An 18,382-nucleotide genomic window follows, 5' to 3' on the forward strand; every position below is an offset into this window, starting at 1 on the left:
ATGTGTACAGGTAACTCCTTCAAGAAATTTTATTGTAACTGGAAACTCAGAAATGGAATAGCATCTCAATGTAGGTATGGAAATCAAGAGAAGGTTTTATAACTTTCTAAAATTTTTATTTATTTATTTTTGGCTATGTTGGGTCTTTATTGATGCCTATGGGTTTTTTCTAGTTTCAGAGAGTGGGAGCTACTCTTTATTGGGGTGCACAGGGTTCTCATTGCGTGGCTTCTTTTGTTGCTGAGCACGGGCTCTAGGCATGGGCTTCAGCAATTGTAGCATGTGAACACAGTATTTGTAGCTTGAGGGCTCTAGAGGTGTGTCCCCTGCCTTGGCAGGTGGATTCTCAACCGCTGGACCACCAACTTTTTTTAACATGAGAAAAATTACAGAACACATGTACTCTGCCAGGAACTGTCAAGCAGAGAGAAGGAACTGATATTGAAAGGAAAAGATGGAAGAATTGCTGGGGCAATGTTCCTTAGCAGATCAGAGGGGAAGAGAACTTAGATGGGACTATGGCAGGTGATACACAGTAACAGGAGGGAAAGCAGAGAAAAAAGACGCCTTTCTACACTTCTATACCATCTGAGTTCTCTTCCACAATGGAAGAAGCTTACACTTGCTATTCATCAAACTGCAGGCTCTGAAAGAGCCTGAAGTCTCAGTACTAATGACCCAATTACAGTCCTTTCTCCAAAAGCATCATTTGACATTTCTGGGCTTCGGTTTGGCAGCTGAAAAATGGAAGGTTTCTTTAAATTTGAAGTCAGGAATTGAGTTTAAGTTTGTATGGCTCACGAACAAAATGTTTTTTATGCATTGACTGTATCATGGGTTGCCATGGAATAGGGGAAAGACCTACATTCAGGAACATGGCCTTGTGTCTTAGCTTTGTGACCTTGCACAAGACATGGAATCTCTTGGAGGTTCTTTATTCCAAACTAAAGTGGTCGTAAAAGGATCACAATAGTTTCAGAGAGATATCTTCTACTCTGGGAAGTGCTTTGTAACCCCTGCAGTTCCATGAGAAAGAATGTTCTATCATGATTCTCAGAACGGAAGCTTTAGCCTGGTTTGTTCCATCTTCACTTGTTATTGCTTTCAAAAAAAGAAAAAAAAACAGAAATTGCTGATTGTATGCAACTAGGAGATAGGAATGCCTTCTTCCATATCTTTCTTTGGGACATTTCCCCCTTCTCCCTTGCTGGAGACCAGCCTTTCTCCTAATATAGGTCTGAAGCTCCCAGCCCAGGCAGGCAGCCACACCTGCCTGTGTAGGTGGAACTCCACCCCTGGAAGCTTCATTTGCTGTCCTGGTTACTCCCTATTGTCTCCACAGTCCAAGCTGTGAACTCACAATTACACACTACCTTCTGGAGGCTCTACCCCAGCCCCGGCACAGCAGATGCTGTTTGGGAAGAGTTGAAGCAACTGCTATAAACACTGGGGGGAACTCGACTAGCATCACTGGTGAAGCTCTGCCCACAAAGCTGCTCAGGGAGGATTCTTCTGGGTGTGGGAGGGACAACAGGCACAGGACTCCTCAAGCTAGTCTCCTTTTTTGAAATGTTTTTATTTTCTCTCTCTCTCTATATATATATTTTTTTTTAACTGAAATATATGGTTGATATACAGTGTTGTGCTACTCTCTGCAATACGGCAAAGTGATTCAGTTTTACATATATGCATACATTCTTTTTTTATATTCTTTTCCAGTTATGGTTTATCATAGGCTATTGAATATAGTTTTCTGTGCTATATGCTAAGACCTCGTTGTTTATCCATTTTACGTATAAACATTTACATCTGCTAACCCCAACCTCCCACTCCATCCTACCCCCAAGCCCCTCCCGCTTGGCAACCACATATCTGTTCTCTATGTCCATGATTGTTTCTATTTAATGACACTGTCTCAAGCTATTCTTTTGATTCCTCCCAAAGATAACTGTTTTTGGCAAATTCTGGTCACTCCCAGGGTCTCAAGCCTTTTGTCTTTATAAAATCTTATCCCATCAGGCCTGTGTCAGCCCCAAATTGCCAGGAGCTTGCCAAAAGTTTTTCATGCCACATTTCTGTTCTACAAGTCCAGGTTGAAACATTCCAGAAAGCAAAGCATTACTATTGCTTTATGTCCATTTGCAGGGCTCAGTGTTGAATTCTGATCAGGTAGCATAAATATTGTTGCTGTTTGGTTGTTCAGTCATAGCCAACTCTTTAGTGACTCCATGGACTATGGCCCACCGGACTCCTCTGTCCAGGGGATTTCCCAGGCAAGAATACTGGAATGGGTTGCCATTTCCTTTGCCAGGCGATCTTCCTCACCCAGTGATTGAACCCAGGCCTCCTGCTTGGCAGGTGGATTCTTTACCACAGCTCCACCAGGGAAGCCCAGCATCAATATACTTTAGTTTAAAATCCTTGAAGAGGAAAACCAAGGAAACTCCAATTCAAGTAATATTCTGCCTAGGTCATGGTTGATTGCTTGAGTTCTCCATCTGTGTTCTCTTATAAATTTCACCCTAATCGACTAAATTTGCCTACCAAGGTCCTTTGTTCAGGATGACTCTTTTGGACAATGCACGGAGGACAGGAGAGAGCCAGGGTGCAGAAGTGGTGGAGTGGGTGAGCTGCTCACATGGCCTGGCAGAGACAACAAGTTGAAGTTGTGGCCAGGCAGCAGGAGGCTGCTAAGATTAAAAAAAGATACCCATACTTAGAGCAAGGAGAACATCAAGATCAGAGGGCAGTGCCACTTCCTGCCTTCTCTTATCCAAATTACAGGAAATATATTCTTAAGTAAATCTAAGTATAAATGAACAAGTCCTAAGAGACTTGTGAACAAAGATCCATATAGTCAAGGCTATGGTCTTTCCGGTACTCACATACAAATATGAGAGCTGCACAATAAAGAAGGCAGAGAGCTGAAGAATTGATGCTTTTGAACTGTAGTGCTGGAGAAGACTCTTCAGAGTGCTTGGAAAGCAAGGAGATCAAACCAGTTAATCTTAAAAGAAATCAACCCTGAATACTTTTTGGAAGGACTGAAGCTGAAACTCCAATACTTTGGCCAGCTGACTCATTGGAAAAGACCCTAATGCTGGGAAATATTGAAGACAGAAGAAGAGGGGGACAGAGGATGAGATGGTTGGATGGCATCACTGATTCAATGGACATTAACTTGGGCAAACTTTGGGAGATGGTGAGTGACAGGGAAGCCTGGCATGCTGCAGTACGTGAAGTCGCAAAGAGTCGAACACAACTTGGCAACTGAATAACAAGAGACAAAACCAATTGTTCATTCAGTGTATTAGTTTCCCATTGCTGCTGTAACAAATTACCACAAATCTACTGGCTTTAAGCAGCACAAGTTTATCCTCCTACAGTTCTTTTTTTTAATACTCATTTGGCCACATTGGGTCTTAGTTGCAGCACACAGGACCTTCACTGAAGCCTGAGGGCTCAGTAGCTGTGATGTGTGGGCTCGACCATTGTGGCACGTGGGCTCTTGAGCATGTGACCTCTCTAGCTGCAGTGCTCAGGTGTAGTTGCCCCATGGCATGTGGGATCCTAACAGCGTCCTCTGTGTTGAAAGGCAGATTCTTAACCACTCTGCTACCAGGGAAGTCCCTCCCTTACAGTTCTAGAAGCCAGAGTTATAAAATCAGTTTCACTGGACTAAAGTCAAGGTATCAGTAAAGATACTTCCTTCAAAGGGCTCAAGGGGAAAATCCTTTCCCTTTCCCTTTTCATCTTCTAGTGGTGCCTGTGTTCTTTGATTTCTGGCCCATTCCTCCATCTTCAAAATATGTCACTTCAATTGCTTCTGGCATCACATCACCTTCTTATCTGTCCCTTCCTATGTCCTTCTATTTAAAAAAAAAATATATATATATTTATTTATTTGGCTGTGCCGGGTCTTAGTTGTGGCATACGAGATCTTTTAGTTGTGACATGCAGGACCCTGGTTGCAGGATGTGGGACCTAATTCCCTGACCAGGGATCAAACCCAGACCTGCATTGGAAGCATGGAGTCTTAGCCACTGAACCACCAGGGAATTCCCTCCTGTATCCTTCTTATAAAGAATATCATGATTGTGTGGGCCCATGAGACAGTCCAGGACAGTCTTAACCCAAAATCTTTAACTTCACTGCAGCTATAAGGCAGCATTAGGTAGGACTGGGATGTGGTACATGTGGGTGACTCTTACTGAGCCTACCACAATTTAAGCTTAAAATGGCCAGAGTTGCTCATTTGTTCAAAGGATAAAATAGAAATAAATCATTTTCAAAGTTAAAAGCTAGTGAAAAGCCCACAACAAGCTGGTGATTTAAGAAGCACATACTCCAAACATCAACTTAGTCAGAGCACCGGTTTACCCCAGGGAATTCTCAACAATGAGAGAGGCTCGGTACTGTTATATAGGCTCAAATAGTGACAACAGATATTCATTCTTTCTTTCTTCTTTTTTCCAGCAAACACTTGCTGAGGGGCTTCTCTTTGCTGGGCTCTCTTACCAAACTGGGGATGTGGGGAGTGAGACATGTGCTCATGGTCTAGTTCAGGAAATGAGTAGAAGATAAACCAAAATCTGGCCACACATAAGCATCTGAGGGACATGTATAAAGTGTGTAGAAGAGCTGAGGAGATAGGGGAATCATCACCCTCTTGAAATTACTGGGAGGCCAGATAACTGCCTGCCTTTGTGGCTCAGACAGTAAAGAATTTGCCTGCAATGGAGGAGACCCGGGTTCGACTCCTGGGTCTGGAAGATCCCCTGGAGAAGGGAATAGCTACCAACTAGAGTATTCTTGCCTGTAGAGGAGCTTGGCAGGCTATAGTCCATAGAGTTGCAAAGAGTCAGACACGACTGAGTGACTAACACTTTCCCTTTCATCCTGCCCCAAGATTAAGGAAAGCAAGATGTACCATCTGGCCCTCTAGTCACACAGAGGGACCATGCTATGCAGGGAACATGAGAAGAGAGAATAGAGGATAAAGGCAAAATACTAAGAAAGCCATAGAACAAAGTGAGGCATCTTTAGATTCCAAAGTCAATAAAGACTTTTAATTGAATCAAAGGGAAAAAATAAAGTTCATTCATTTATGCATGGAATAAATCCAAGGCACCGTTCTAGGAGTTAAAGCAAAGTAAATCCTGTCCTCATGGAGCTTATATCCTGGCAGGAAGAGAAAGACAGTAGGCTAGTAGGTAAGATATGCAGTTTATCATCTGGTGATACATCTTACAGAGACAAATTAAGCAAGCAAGGCATACAGAGTACTTTCAGAAAGGATTGGTTCTTTCTTCAGTATTTCTGGAGCATCTACCGTGCATTGTATTTATAAGTATCTACTCTGTGTCAGCCAGTGTGCTAAATGCTATGGGGCAGAGATGAATGCATTCACTCCTTTGTTAAATATTTATAAATGTTATCTATGTGACAGTCACTGTACTAAGCCCTGGGGACACAAAATCTCTGCCATAGTGGGATTTCCAGACTAATGTGAGTCAGACATTTAACAATTAAATACTCAGAAATAGCAGCTACAAACCAAAGTAACAGCTATGAATAGAATGTAATATGTACATCTCCTTAAATTGGGGCATTGGAACAGGCATCTCTAAGGAAGTAATATTGGAACTGAGACCCAAATAAGAGCAAAAGATATAAACAGTTGTTATGAACTATTGAAATTAGAGAACTATGGCATTGTCACAGGAGATGGGCAACTAGATCAATGTAAGAGAACAGGGAGGCCAGAACCAGACTCATAAATAGGTAACAATTGATATATGACAGCAGTGGCATTGCAGGTTAGTGATCAGGTGTGAGCAACAACAATAAATGTTACCAAGACAATGCATAATCCATATAGAAAAAATTGAACTGGATCCCTACTTCACATCGTACACAGAAATCAATTCTGGGTGATTGAAAAACTTAAAAGGAAAAAACTTTAAGTCTTGCCAGAGAAAATATAGAATATCTTGACCTTGGGTAGAAATAGATAATTGTGGGCAGGACTTCCCTGGTGGCTCAGATGGTTAAGTATCTGTCTACAATGTGGGAGACCCGGGTTCGATCCCTGGGTAGGGAAGTTCCCTGGAGAAGGAAATGGCAATCCACTCCAGTACTATTGCCTGGAAAATCTCATGGACAGAGGTGCCTGGTAGGCTACAGTCCATGGGGTTGCAAAGAGTCGGACATGACTGAGTGATCTTCACGGTAATCACTGTGGGCAGGAATCCCTCAGAAGAAATGGAGTAGCCATCATGGTCAACAGAAGAGTCCGAAATGCAGTACTTGGATGCAATCTCAAAAGCGACAGAATGATCTCTGTTCATTTCCAAGGCAAACCCTTCAGTATCATGGTAATCTAAGCCTATGCCCCAACCAGTAACGTTGAAGAAGCTGAAGTTGAACGGTTGAAGGGTTCTAGGAATAAATAAGTCACAAAAAGCACTAACCATAAAGGGAAAAAGATTGAAGATTGATACATTTGACCACATTACAGGACAAACTTCTATCCAAAGATGAAGGGAGAAAGAAAAAACACTATGGAAGAAAAGAAGGAAGAGTAGTTGCCAACTAGGAGGAAACATTTGTAACTGATATAATTGGCAAAGAAGCAATCTCTAAAATATATATGACTCCTAAAAATCGGTGAGAAAAAGACAACTCAATACAAAGATGGGCAAAAGTCATAAGCAGGCACTATTTTTTTTCCAAAGAAAGAAACTCCATGAGAAAAATGTAAGATGTTCAACCTCCTTAGTAATTAGGTAATGAAATTAGTTCACAAGCCATCATTTTGCAATTAATAGATTGCCAGAAAAGTGTCTGAAAGTGATATCCTGGCACCTGCAGGTGGTGGGGTGGAGGGCTTCCATTATGCATGTGCCTGTGGTGGTGTGTGGGGCTGGGAGTGGAGTCCATTTCTTGGCTTCTCTGTCTTACTCAGGCCGGGAGGCAGGGATTCACCCTTGCCACTGGCGATGGGAGAATTGATGGGGGAGGGGATCACCAAAGTTCTGAAATTTGCTGTGAAGTCCCCCCAAAGCTATCTACGCCTGCCATTCTGCACCCTCTTTGGGCTTGTGTTGGGTACCTATCATCTCTCCCAACAGAGAATGAATGAATGCTTTGTTCTCTTTAACTCAATCACCACCCGCCCCGTCCAAACACCTGGTCAAGGACTAGGCTCAGAGTAGGAGCTCATTATGGATGTCTGCTGTATATATTTCTGTGCTTTCTGAATTGGAGTGGATTCCCATTTCTTTGACCAGCAGAGCCTTCCTCCAGCCTTGCCACAGGTGTAAACAAGCAAGTAGAGGAAGTTCTCCACCAGAGCTGCTCAGCGTGTCCGGCGAGAGGACCAGGATACAGAGGCAGCCACGTAATAAACAAGGGATGTTAAACGAGAAGCGAGGCAGCCCCCAGATCCCAGCGCGGGGCCTCAGCTCCGCCCTGGAAGCCCCTGGATTGGGGTCCTGGGGACAGGGCTGGAGCAGAGCCGGAATCCCGTGAGAAAGAAGCTTCGGAACCCTGGCCCTCACGGTGGGGACGACGGAGGGGCCCACCGCCCGTCCCGGGTGCCCGTTTCCAGGCCTAGCTTCTGTTGGAGTCCTCCCGGCCTCCCAGACAGCGCCCCTTCGACATGTTCAGCGGCTGGTTCCGGGTGGGTTCCCAGTAGCCGGGGGCCTGGCAGGAAGCGGCCAGAGAAGCCAGGGCGGGAGCCGGGCAGAGTCCCCGGGACCCCCGCAGGCCTTGAGGAGCCCGGGGACGGTGTTATCCCGGCCGGCCTGGGAGGGGCCGGCACTGGGCGGGCGGAGCCTGAGAAGGCCCAGTGTGGGGCGGGGATCTCCCAGCCTGAGAAGAGGGCCGGGAGGACCTTTCCCAAATCCACCCGCCGGCGAGCCTCTCGCTGGAGGGGTGGCAGGGTGGGGGGCGGATGCAGGAGCCCCGCGGAGTCCCTGGCAGGTGAGTGCCAAGGCCTCACTGGCCTGCCTCGAAGGGTGTGGGTGTATCCTGGGTGCTAAGGTAATGGAGTATCCCAAATCAGCTGTTACAGAATTCAGTTGGGGCCCTCGCTTGGTGGCAGGGAGAGTGCCTTTTCCACTCGGGTTTGCGTAGGAGAGTATAAGGCACAAGCTTGATTCAGTGGCCAAAGAATGGAGAAGAGGGAACTAAGTTCACAGATCAACTCCTTGCCCACCTGGCAGTATGTATTTAGAGTAACAAGGATAAAATGCATTAGTCTATGGGGAAGGGGCAGGGCTTTTTATGAGGGAGTGGGGTGCTACCCCCTTTTTATCCATTTTTGGTCCTAATGTCTGGTCCTGGCTACTAATGCTGTGCTGTGCTTAGTCGCTCAGTCATGTCCTACTCTTTGTGACCCCATGGACTATAGTCTACTAGGCTCCTCTGTCCATGGGGATTCTCCAGGCAAGAATACTGGAGTGGGTTGCCATGCCCTCCTCCAGGGGAACTTCCCAACCCAGGAATCAAACCCAGTCTCCCGCATTGCAGGCAGATTCTTTACTCTCTGAGCCACCAGGGAAGCCCAAGCATACTGGAGTGGGTAGCCTATCCCCCCTTCTCCAGGGGATCTTCCTGACCCAGGAATCAAACAGTGATCTCTGCACTGCAGGTGGATTCTTTACCAGCTGAGCTACCAGGGAAGCCCAGCTACTAATAGGTGTGTCATTTAATATGCTCATATAGTAAAATGAGGACTCAGGGTCTGCTGGAGTTCAGATTCATTGCCATTGTGGTCTCAACTGGTTCCATCTGTTTTTTTATTTTTTCCTTTTGTGTGTGCGTATAACTTCCTTTATCTCTGAACTCTTCAACTTAAAGATTTATGTCCACTCCTGCTAAGGGTGGGTGGGGTGGGAGTTGGCAGGTTGTGAGCAAGGACACTCTTGCTAAGGGTGGGAGTTGGTGGATTCTGAGCAAAGACCTGGAGCAGCTCTGGCACCAGGGGTACTCACCCCACCCCTACCTCTGCCTTAGCCAGACCTGGAAGGAGGGAGCAGGGGAGGGGAGCCCTATACCTCTTAGATGTCAACAACTAATCCCCCCTCTTTAGCTCTGTCCCTGAGGATTGAGGCTTTCATTCCAAATTGCGTATTAGAAGCACCCCCTCCACCTCAAGGGAGAGACTTCCAGGGCTTGCACCCTAGACTGCAGCCAAAATAGAGACAGATGGGCTTGAAAGGCCTGGTGACATTAGCACTTCTAGGCCATCTGGCTGGGAGTTTAGAACCTCCCAGCTAGTCTGATCTGCAGCTGGCCTCTTCCCACACTCCAGGTCCACCCGAGGCTCAGCCTGCCTTCCATTCTGGTACCTTTACCTCTGCCTAGCTTCTTTCAGGCACAGTCCAGCTTCACATGTGCCTTTGGTGTGGAGAGGATTCCGCCGTGCCTGAGGGCTGTCCTGCCTAGGGCAGGCAAGACCTGAGGGGCCTGCTCACACTGTGTCCAGGAGGACCCGTCCCTGCTTTTCGCTGTCACTGTTATTGGGATCACCGTGCTCCTGTTTGCCCGGAAGAGCAAGAACGTGATGAAGAGTCGTCACATCACCTTACAGAACTCTGATACCAAGTACCCGCTGCCTTTGATTGAGAAAGAGGTGATGGGGCAGCCCTCCCCGTCTGCTGTCAGGGATGGGGGTGGGGTGATGCGAGAGGAAGACAAGGTGTAGGGCATGCGGTGGCTGGGGAGGCCAGGGCAGTGGGGTGGGCCCTCGTGGCCTCTGGTTTGCTCCCCGGAGCACACACGTCTGTGTATGCGTGTGGAGAGCTCCTTTCCCAGGCATCTGAGCTGCCCAGCAAGACTTCCAGAAAGCTGACAGAGCCTGTCTCTACTTTATCAGCAAATCAGCCACAACACTCGGAGGTTCCGCTTTGGACTGCCCTCCCTGGACCATGCCTTAGGGCTTCCTGTAGGTGAGTGGGGTTTTGTGAACACCAGGACCTGGGTGTTGCGGGCACCCTGCTCCCGTCAGAAACTCGGCTGAGGTGCAGAGGTTACCCTGCTACCTTGCTTGAGCCACGTAAGCTCAGAGAGGTGGGGAGATGGGCTTGGAGACAGTCCATTCCCTCTCTCATTGTTCCATTTGGGCTGACACAAAACTGATACTGTAATAAGCATTGAAAAGAAGCACCTCTAGAGTCAGAATGTCTAAGATCCCATTGTCAGCTCCTTGCTGTGCAACTCTAGGCAAGTCCCTCACCTCTCTGAGCCTCTGTCTATAAAATGGGGTTTCCCAGGCCTATCTGCTACTGGTGGTATTGTGAGAAGTGACGGATGGATGTGAAATTCAAACTGTAAAGTGCTGTGCCCTTGGGAGGGATGGTAGGAATTGATGTTCCCCTATGTAGGGAGAAAGGTCCTGAATGTTTGGAGAGGCAGGAGGAACTGGTGTCCTCCCCCCAGCCCACTACATGGATTCTCAGCGGGGGCTTCAGACCCATGCACACAGAGATACCCGTTGTGGGTACAAGCCTGAACAGTCCTAGAGTTCCGAGTTAATGCCATTTCTAATGTGTACCACCAGGCTTCCCGGGTGGCACAGCGGTAAAGAAGTCACCTGCCAATGCAGGAGATGCAGGGTTGATCCCTGGGTCAGGAAGATCCCTTGGAGTAGGAAATGGCAACCCACTCCAGTATTCTTGCCTGGAAAATTCCATGGACAGAGGAGCTTGGCGGGCTACAGTCCATAGGGTCACACAGAATCGGACATGACCGAGCAACTGAGCACATCAACGCCAATCTGTACCACCACCAGATGGCTGAGTCAGTCTTAGTCTCTGCTAGGCCCAGAGCCTGAAACTTTGTACAAACTGCTAGTGCTGTTTGCCTTCCTGGTGGAGGTCCTCATCCAGAGCCTGCTTGTCCTGTGTGCAGGGGACAGACGTTGACATCACCTCTTCAAGTGAGGAAACGACCCACCAGGCAGCCAGCCTGGCCCCTGAGCCTTCTTGCTGCTTCCTCTCTTCTTCTTCAGCCCTAAGAGCTGAGTGTCAGCTTGCTTTCCAGCCCGCTGCCTGGCCTCTGAGGCCAGTCCTATTGGCAAGAAAACTAAAGAATGAAAACCTTTGAGAAGTAGAATTTCTTAGAAACTGCCATGACCCACTCTCCTCAGTCCTGGTGTGGGCAGTGCACAGTTAGTGGGAAAAGTAGTTTAGAGGCTTCTGGGAGAGTCGGCTATGAAGACTCAGAGTGCTCATGTGTCCCAGCTCTGCTGAAATGAAGCTGGTCAGAGATGGGGGCTCGGGACCAGTTGTGCGGACCCATTTTCTCTGAGGTTGCCACCACGCCAGGCCCAGGTTGTCTGCATCTGAAAGAGCCTTTCTGAGGTTTCCAGCATCAAATGAGCTCTCAGCAGGAAGCTGCTGCAGGTGTTTATTCCTGGGTATCCCTGGTGTCCAACCAGGCCATAGCCAGAGACATTGAGCCTGTCCTTTTTAAAATTTTATTGAAGTACAGTTGATTTACAATGTTCTGTTAATTTCAAATTGACACAGTTTTATATCTTCTTCATGTTCTTTCGCATGATGGTTTATCACAGGATATTAAGTATAGTTTGCTGTGCTATACAGTAAGACCTTGTTGTCTATCCATCCTAAGCCTGTTCTTTCTTAACCCATAGTCAGGCTTCAGGGCCCCTCAAAGATGTTGGTTTATGCCCCCTCCATCCTTTTCCTCCTTCCCTTCTCCTCCTTCTCCCTGGATCTCTGCTTCTGTCTGCATATGCTGTCTGTCCTGTGCACACACAGCTTCTCCCTCAGATACTCTGACACAGAACTTCCTCTTGCCATCTCTTAATTGCAGCTTTTGACCTCACCACTATTGCCTTAGTCACTTAAGTCTCCCAGGTTGGATCCAACAGAAACCTGAATGGCCCAGCTCATCATGTGATGTTGGATCCATAGGACTCTGGCCACCGTGGTCCGCTCATGTCTACCCTTGAGAGGCAGAATTGCATGGTTCAAAACTTCACTCTGCCCTTCAGCAGAGCTATGGGCCAGGGAGACACAGTGCTTCTGCTAGAACTCATGGTCTATGGATATGTAAATCCTGAGGCTGCACATACCTGTGAGCCCAGGCCTGCTCCATCCCAGGCGGCAGGATACAGATGAGGGGGCTGTGATTCATTCATAGACCCCAGTGATAAAGGAAGACATGACTTTATTAAGGCAGCATGTTTTGCTTTAAAAAGGAAATACTTTTCTGTAATTCTTAATACTCAGCCTCCAACTTTAGTTAGCTCTTCCTGCTCCACAGAGTACTTGGACACAGTAAGCACACAACAGTAGGTTCCTAGTCAGTGAAACTCACAACTGCACTATGACGGAGTCAGGGCAGGTGTATGGGGTGAAGTGACTTGTTCAGGGCTGCACATGTGATAAGGGCAGGCCTACGATCCACGCATCCTGGACTTGGACTCCACTCCTTCTTGGTCCTCCTCCCATGCGCCCTGCCACAATATGCACCCCCTCACCCCTCGAAGCTCAACTCTTTAGAGCAGGAGTCCCCAGCCATGATCAGGTACTGGTCCGTGGCCTGTTAGGACCCGGGCTGCACAGCAGGAGGTGAGCGGTAGGCCAGCGAGTGGCGCTTTATCTATATTTACAGCTGCTCCCCATCGCTCACACTATTGCCTGAGCTCCGCCTCCTGTCAGATCAGCAGCGGCATTGGATTCCCATAGGAGCCCAAATCCTAGCCCTAAAGTCACGGTGGAACATCCTGAGATTGCCATGAAATGGAAATAAAGTGCAGAATAAACGTAATGTGCTCGAATCCTCCCCAGACCACTCTCCTGCCCTGGTCTGTGGAAAATTTGTCTTCCACGAAACCGGTCCCTGGTCCCTGAGGCCCTGCTTTAGAGAAACCCTTGGTCCTGTTTAGGCTGGCCCTGCTCAGTCTTAACATTTGGTGTCTTTTCTGTAGGTAACTATGTTCATCTCTTGGCCGAAATGGATGGTGTTCTGGTGGTCAGGGCTTACACGCCTGTGTCCAGTGATGACGACCTAGGCTTTGTGGACTTAATCATCAAGGTAAAGGATGCCTGCCACGCCCAGCTGCCTCACTGTCACAAGCCTGTTCAGGGTAGTGGGTGGAGAAGGGGTGCATGCCCTGGACAGGGCTTCCTGGCAGTGTCATTTAACAGTGAAGCTGTTTCCTAGTGAAGTCTTCAGGGGTTGCTCAGAGCAACCGTGAGCACAGTGGATTTGCTCCTCACAGTTTCTGGTAGCAAATATATTCCTGAGTTGTATGTGGCTGCAGTCTCAGGTCTAAAGGTGTGAACACTGTGCTGCTTTATTTTTCAGATCTACTTCAAAAACGTACATCCTAATTACCCAGAAGGGGGGAAGATGACTCAGTACTTGGAGAACATGAAAATTGGGGACACCATCCTTTTTCAAGGGCCATCTGGGTGTCTGTTCTATCATGGGTCAGGTACTGGGAGCTTCACACTAGGCCTTCAGCTGGGAGGAATATCCCCACTCTTGTTGCATCATTCTAGAAAACTCCTAAGATTTGAGTCACATGCTCTTGTCCTTGAAGTCTTCATACATTCATTCACATACCCACTTTATGAGAGTATAAGGTTCATGAAGGTAGGGCGGTGATTTGGTATTTCCTCATCACTGTATCTCCAGCACAATGCCTGATACACAAAAGGCACTAGGCTATTGCTGAAAAAATGGATAAAGGGTTGATGGATGGAAGGAATGCACACTCATCCATTTACTCACACACTCATCACTTACTCATTCACTAGCACGGGTGAGAGTGCTCTGTGAGGCTCCATGTTAACTTCAGCGTGCCTTCCTCCTTCCTCAGGAGAAAAGATACAGTTATTCCCCAAGAATGCCCCCGCTCTATTCCTGCTTTGGGCCCTGGTGGGCCAGGGCTGGCTGAGGAGGCCCAAGATGATGTTTGTGCAAGTTGTAGACATGAGAAGTACCCTCTTGTGATTTCAGGGAAGTTTGTATTCAAGCCATACAAAACGAGTGAGCCCGAAACTAAACTGGTGCATCACCTAGGAATGATTGCTGGTGGCACAGGTAAGAGGGAGCTGGGGGCTTCATCCAGGGTGAACCCTGAGACCTCTCTCACTTTGGAGTCATGGTCCTGGAAGAGGCGATGGAAGAGATTCTTTCCCTGGCTGTTTGAAATGGGGATACGAAGTCAATGACAGTTCTTGACTCTGACCCTGGATGCCCTGCTCCCCTTAACCAACATGGGGGCTACACCAGGGGCCCCTGGAGCTTCTAAGGTGAGTTTGGGGGGGCAGGCTGGGCTGGCCCACACGTGGGCTCCCAAGGGCTCCTGGATCCTATTCAAGCCCGATGCTCCCTATCCCTTGAAAATGAATGCCTGAAAGAGGAGAACAATCATGTAATGTGAACTACTACGCGCCAGGCACCATAATGGGCATTTTAAAAAAACTACCACATTTACTTGTCATTGGTTCTCTTTTACAAACGAAGACACTAAAAAGCTCAGTGAGGGAGCTGGACGGAACATGCAGTCCAGTTTCAAAGCCGATGCTGCCATGTGAAAATGAGAAGGGCTTTTGATGGACTATTGCGTTAGAAGAGAAAACCAAGATGAAGGGTAGTTCTGCACTTTGAGTTTTGGGCACAGAAGTGAGAAAAGTAATTGAGATCAAGGCAACCTGTGAAGCTGCTGCAGAGCAGGGACTATGGGCATCAGGGGGAGGGGAAGCCAGCCTGCCTGCTCTCTGTGTTCCAGGGATCACGCCCATGCTGCAGCTCATCCGCTGCATCACCAGGAAGCCCAGTGACAAGACCATGATGTCCCTCATCTTCGCCAACCAGGTCAGTTCTGCTAAATCAGCCCTGAGCAGGGAAATAATATCCCACTGTTGTGGCCCTTCCCTGCTCACCGAGCTCATGCTGATCTGTGCCTGTGGCTGTGGAAGGGCTTACTGGGCTCAAGGAGGGCTGCTGGCAGCCAGAGAAACTGAGTCTAGGCCTGTTTTTCCATTTTTTTTTTGTTCATTTTTTTAACTGTGTCTCCCCAACCAACCATAAGCACTAAGCTTTCCTTCTTTAATACATAGTTCTGTGCTTTTCCCCAATATAAAATCATAGATGCCTTTAGTGGAAATTTCGGGAAATACAGAAGCATATAAATAATTTACTTCATTTTCTTGTCTTTGTCCTATACGTGCTGCATAGTCACAATTTGTTTTTCATTTTTTTCCACTCAACATTACCTCACAGGCATTTTCTTATCAGTCTATATCAAGTTGTACCATCATTTACTAAATCTCCTTTTCCAGACTATTCTCGGTTTTCATGGTTATAAATGATACAGTGATGAATAACTGTGCCTAGGCTTGATCACAGTTGGATTATTTTCTTAAACAGAATCCTAGACGTGAGATTGTTAGGACAATGATTGTGACAAGTTTTAAGGTCCAGGACTCGTGTGCAGCAAATCTCTGAGCCTGCAACAGATCTTCTGGCTTTGCTCATTTTCCCTAGTGGGGGATACAGCCTCTGTCTTTCTCTGCGGTAGCTCTCCAGTGCTGTAGATTACATACAGTGTCCTACATCACTGCCTTAGCCCCTTGCATTCCCTGCAGGAAATCCTGGGTCATTGGAGTTTGCCTTGCCTGGCACTCAGGGTGGATGCAGGAGCTGGGCCAGGATGCCCAGTGCTCAGACACAGCCTTCCAGGTGGAGGGCAGTCACCCACCGCTTCCCTCCACCAGAGGGTGTTTGTGGTGCCGGAGCCTCAGCAGAACTTGTTGCCCCAGAGTCTGCAGGTAGCACTCAAGCTAGAACTGGAAGACTGGCACAGGAGTGTGCGGACCCACGTGCTTAGTGTGGGGGACAAGTAGGATGCCCTGGAGGAGCTCGGCTCATGCTGCTTTTTTTTATTTTTCCAAGACAGAGGAGGATATCTTGATGAGAAACGAGCTGGAAGAAGTTGCCAGAACTCATCCAACGCAGTTCAACCTGTGGTACACGCTGGACAGGCCTCCTGTTGGTATGGCCCCTTTGTCCCCACCAGGGGTCAGCTCCAACCTTGGACCCAGCCAGGAGCCAGTCCCTGGGGTGGTTGATTGGTTGTGAGCTTGGTGGCTGAAACCTTGGGCTATGTCCCTACTGGGAATTTGAGGGAGAGACGATTTGGGCTGACTTGTTTGTAAGGGCAGGAGAGAGTAGGTGTCTGCATCTCAGCGGCACTCCACACACTGCCCTGTGACATCAGAGGGATCCCTGGGTCACGTTGAACACCCACTCCACACAGCATCCCATAGAGTCATCACTCACTGCATCCAGTATGGCCACTTAGCCCTTCACCTGGCACCGTTCACCTCACCTAGGACAGCAGTCCTCGCAAGTTGAACCACAGACAGCGGCCGCAGCCCCAGCCAGCACCCAGCCGCCGCAGTGCACACCGCACCCCACAGAGCCCTCACACTGCTGGCAGGCTGCCTCTCCCACACAGCGCTGTTATGCCTGTCTTGTCATAGAGCCCTCTGGCCAGCAGAGGGCGCCACCCAACTGCGCCGGCTCCCAAACACCACCGCGTCCTCTGCCGGGCACAGTTCCCGCTCTCTGCCGGATTCACACTACACATGGGTGCATCTGTCTCACTGCGCTGTTCACCCTGTCAGTGCTTACAGCCGGCAGACACCAGCCAAGGACTCAGAATCCCAGCAGTGAGCCTGGGATCTGGGGTAAATACTTACGAGGGCTGCCTGGACCCACCCACATCCTCTACTCTCTCAAGTTTCTGCAGAAACCAGTAGGACAGATGTCTAAGCTTTGGCCAACAAAGCTCCCAGGCTTAAGGGAGGGAGGGTAGGAGGCCTGGGGTCAAGGATGCAAACTGGCTCCTCCAACAGTTTTTTTATGCTTAACCTCAGACTGGAAGTACAGCTCAGGCTTCATTACCAAGGACATGATCAAGGAGCACCTCCCTCCTCCTGGAAAGTCCACGCTCATCCTGGTGTGTGGCCCACTGCCCCTGATCCAGACAGCTGCGCACCCTAACCTGAAGAAACTGGGTTATACCAAGGACATGATTTTCACCTACTAAAGCCTCTCTTGCTCTTTCCAAATTTGCCCGGTCCTGTTCATAGTTCACAGTGAGCTCAGCTTCACCACGTTCAACTGGGAAGTATCCAAAGACCCTTGTCATGTACCCTCGGGTACGCTGGCACTCCTCTTGTGGTGTGGTTCGAGAGGCAGGAGATAAAGGGGCTTCTGGGGCCGCCTCGCCTGGTGAGGTTTGAAGGCACTCCCTTTCAGTGTCTTTTCCCATAGTTTAGTGAGATAAAATTCAGTGCAAGGCAGATAGCCCGTGAGTGTGGGTCTGAGGGTGACCCGCTGGACAGGTAGAAGGCCTTGGCTTGCTCCACATCTGAACTGGCATCTTGTGCCTTGGGAGGTCAGAACTGTCAAAAATGCTGGGGCAGAACTCCAGCAGAATCCAAGTGGGGTCACGTCAACTTGTGATCATTTCTCTTGACCCCCTTCTTTCTAGAGTGCAGTTTTTAAGGTCAGACCTATTAGAGTGCTCAGGCGCCCTCCACGTGCACTCTTCCCTCTCTTGTAGGAGACCCTTGAAATGCGAACAGTGTTTAAAATACACATCAGGGCAGTAGTCAAGGTGGGCCCCGGGAATACTAGATTCCTTGTACTCGGCACAACAAATGGAGGTAAGAGGTGCGTCTTTGTTAGCGTCCTCTAAATGCCAAGTCCTATTCTGGAGTGCGGTGGGTTAGGGGTGGTTATTACAAATACCTGTGTATTAACTTTGTATCCTGCAACTTTACTGAATTCACTGATGACCTCCAGTAACTTTCTGGTCCTGCCTTTAGTACTTTCTATATATAGTCATCTGCAACAGTGACAGTTTTAATTCTTTTTCAATTTGGATTCATTTCCTTTTTCTTTGATTGCTGCAGCTGGGACTTCCAAAACAGTTGGATAAAAAAAGTGAGAATGGATAACTTTGTTTTGTTCCTGATCTTTGAGGGAATGCTGTCAGCTTTTCACTGTTGAGTATGATGTTAGCTATACCTAGCCATGAAAAGCTATGTATAGCCTTTATTATATTGATGTATATTCCTTTTATGCCCACTTTCTGGAGAATTTTTATCAAATGGATGTTCAATTTTATAAAAATCTTTTTGTGCATCTGTTGAGATGATCCTGTGGGTTTTATTCTTCAGTTTGTGAATATGGTGTATCACACTGATTGATTTGTAGATATTGAAAAAAAATCTCTGCAGCCCTTGGATATTCCCACTTCATCATGGTGTACAATCCTTTTAACGTACTGTTATGAGTAGGTTTGCTAGTATTTTGCTGAGGA

At 47.9% G+C, this 18,382-nt stretch overlaps 1 protein-coding gene across 8 annotated transcripts; it reads left to right on the plus strand.

Moving 5' to 3' along the window:
- Window positions 1-7,446: 7,446 nt before the first annotated feature.
- Window positions 7,447-18,204, plus strand: CYB5R2 (cytochrome b5 reductase 2). Of its 8 annotated transcripts, none has more exons than XR_015142102.1 (9): window positions 7,447-7,986; window positions 9,373-9,640; window positions 9,884-9,956; window positions 12,965-13,071; window positions 13,345-13,474; window positions 14,002-14,085; window positions 14,777-14,862; window positions 15,947-16,042; window positions 16,929-18,204. XR_015142102.1 is itself a non-coding variant. In XM_086340290.1 (9 exons), exons 2-9 carry the CDS (start codon window positions 9,572-9,574, stop codon window positions 17,099-17,101), a joined length of 822 nt encoding a protein of 273 aa, XP_086196416.1. In that variant the 5' UTR covers window positions 7,447-7,986; window positions 9,373-9,571; the 3' UTR covers window positions 17,102-18,204. The 8 variants fall into 8 exon arrangements, 5 of the variants coding, with proteins under 5 accessions (XP_086196416.1, XP_086196417.1, XP_086196415.1 ...); XR_015142101.1 differs by having other exon boundaries at window positions 9,494-9,640; XR_015142100.1 differs by having other exon boundaries at window positions 7,447-7,684; window positions 9,494-9,640.
- The last annotated feature ends 178 nt before the right edge of the window (window positions 18,205-18,382 follow it).

This window comes from Bos grunniens, chromosome 15 (assembly GCF_055505025.1).
Source record: "Bos grunniens cultivar Pamir isolate PY7600 chromosome 15, Bosgru_T2T1.0, whole genome shotgun sequence".
Taxonomy (NCBI): Eukaryota; Metazoa; Chordata; class Mammalia; order Artiodactyla; family Bovidae; genus Bos; species Bos grunniens.

Coding starts and splice junctions, on each gene's coding strand:
- CYB5R2 (XM_086340288.1), top strand. CDS start 7,664: ATGTTCAGCGGCTGGTTCCGG. Junction 9,641..9,883: donor TGCCTTTGATTGAGAAAGAG/GTGATGGGGCAG, acceptor CTACTTTATCAG/CAAATCAGCCACAACACTCG. Junction 14,086..14,776: donor AATGATTGCTGGTGGCACAG/GTAAGAGGGAGC, acceptor TCTGTGTTCCAG/GGATCACGCCCATGCTGCAG.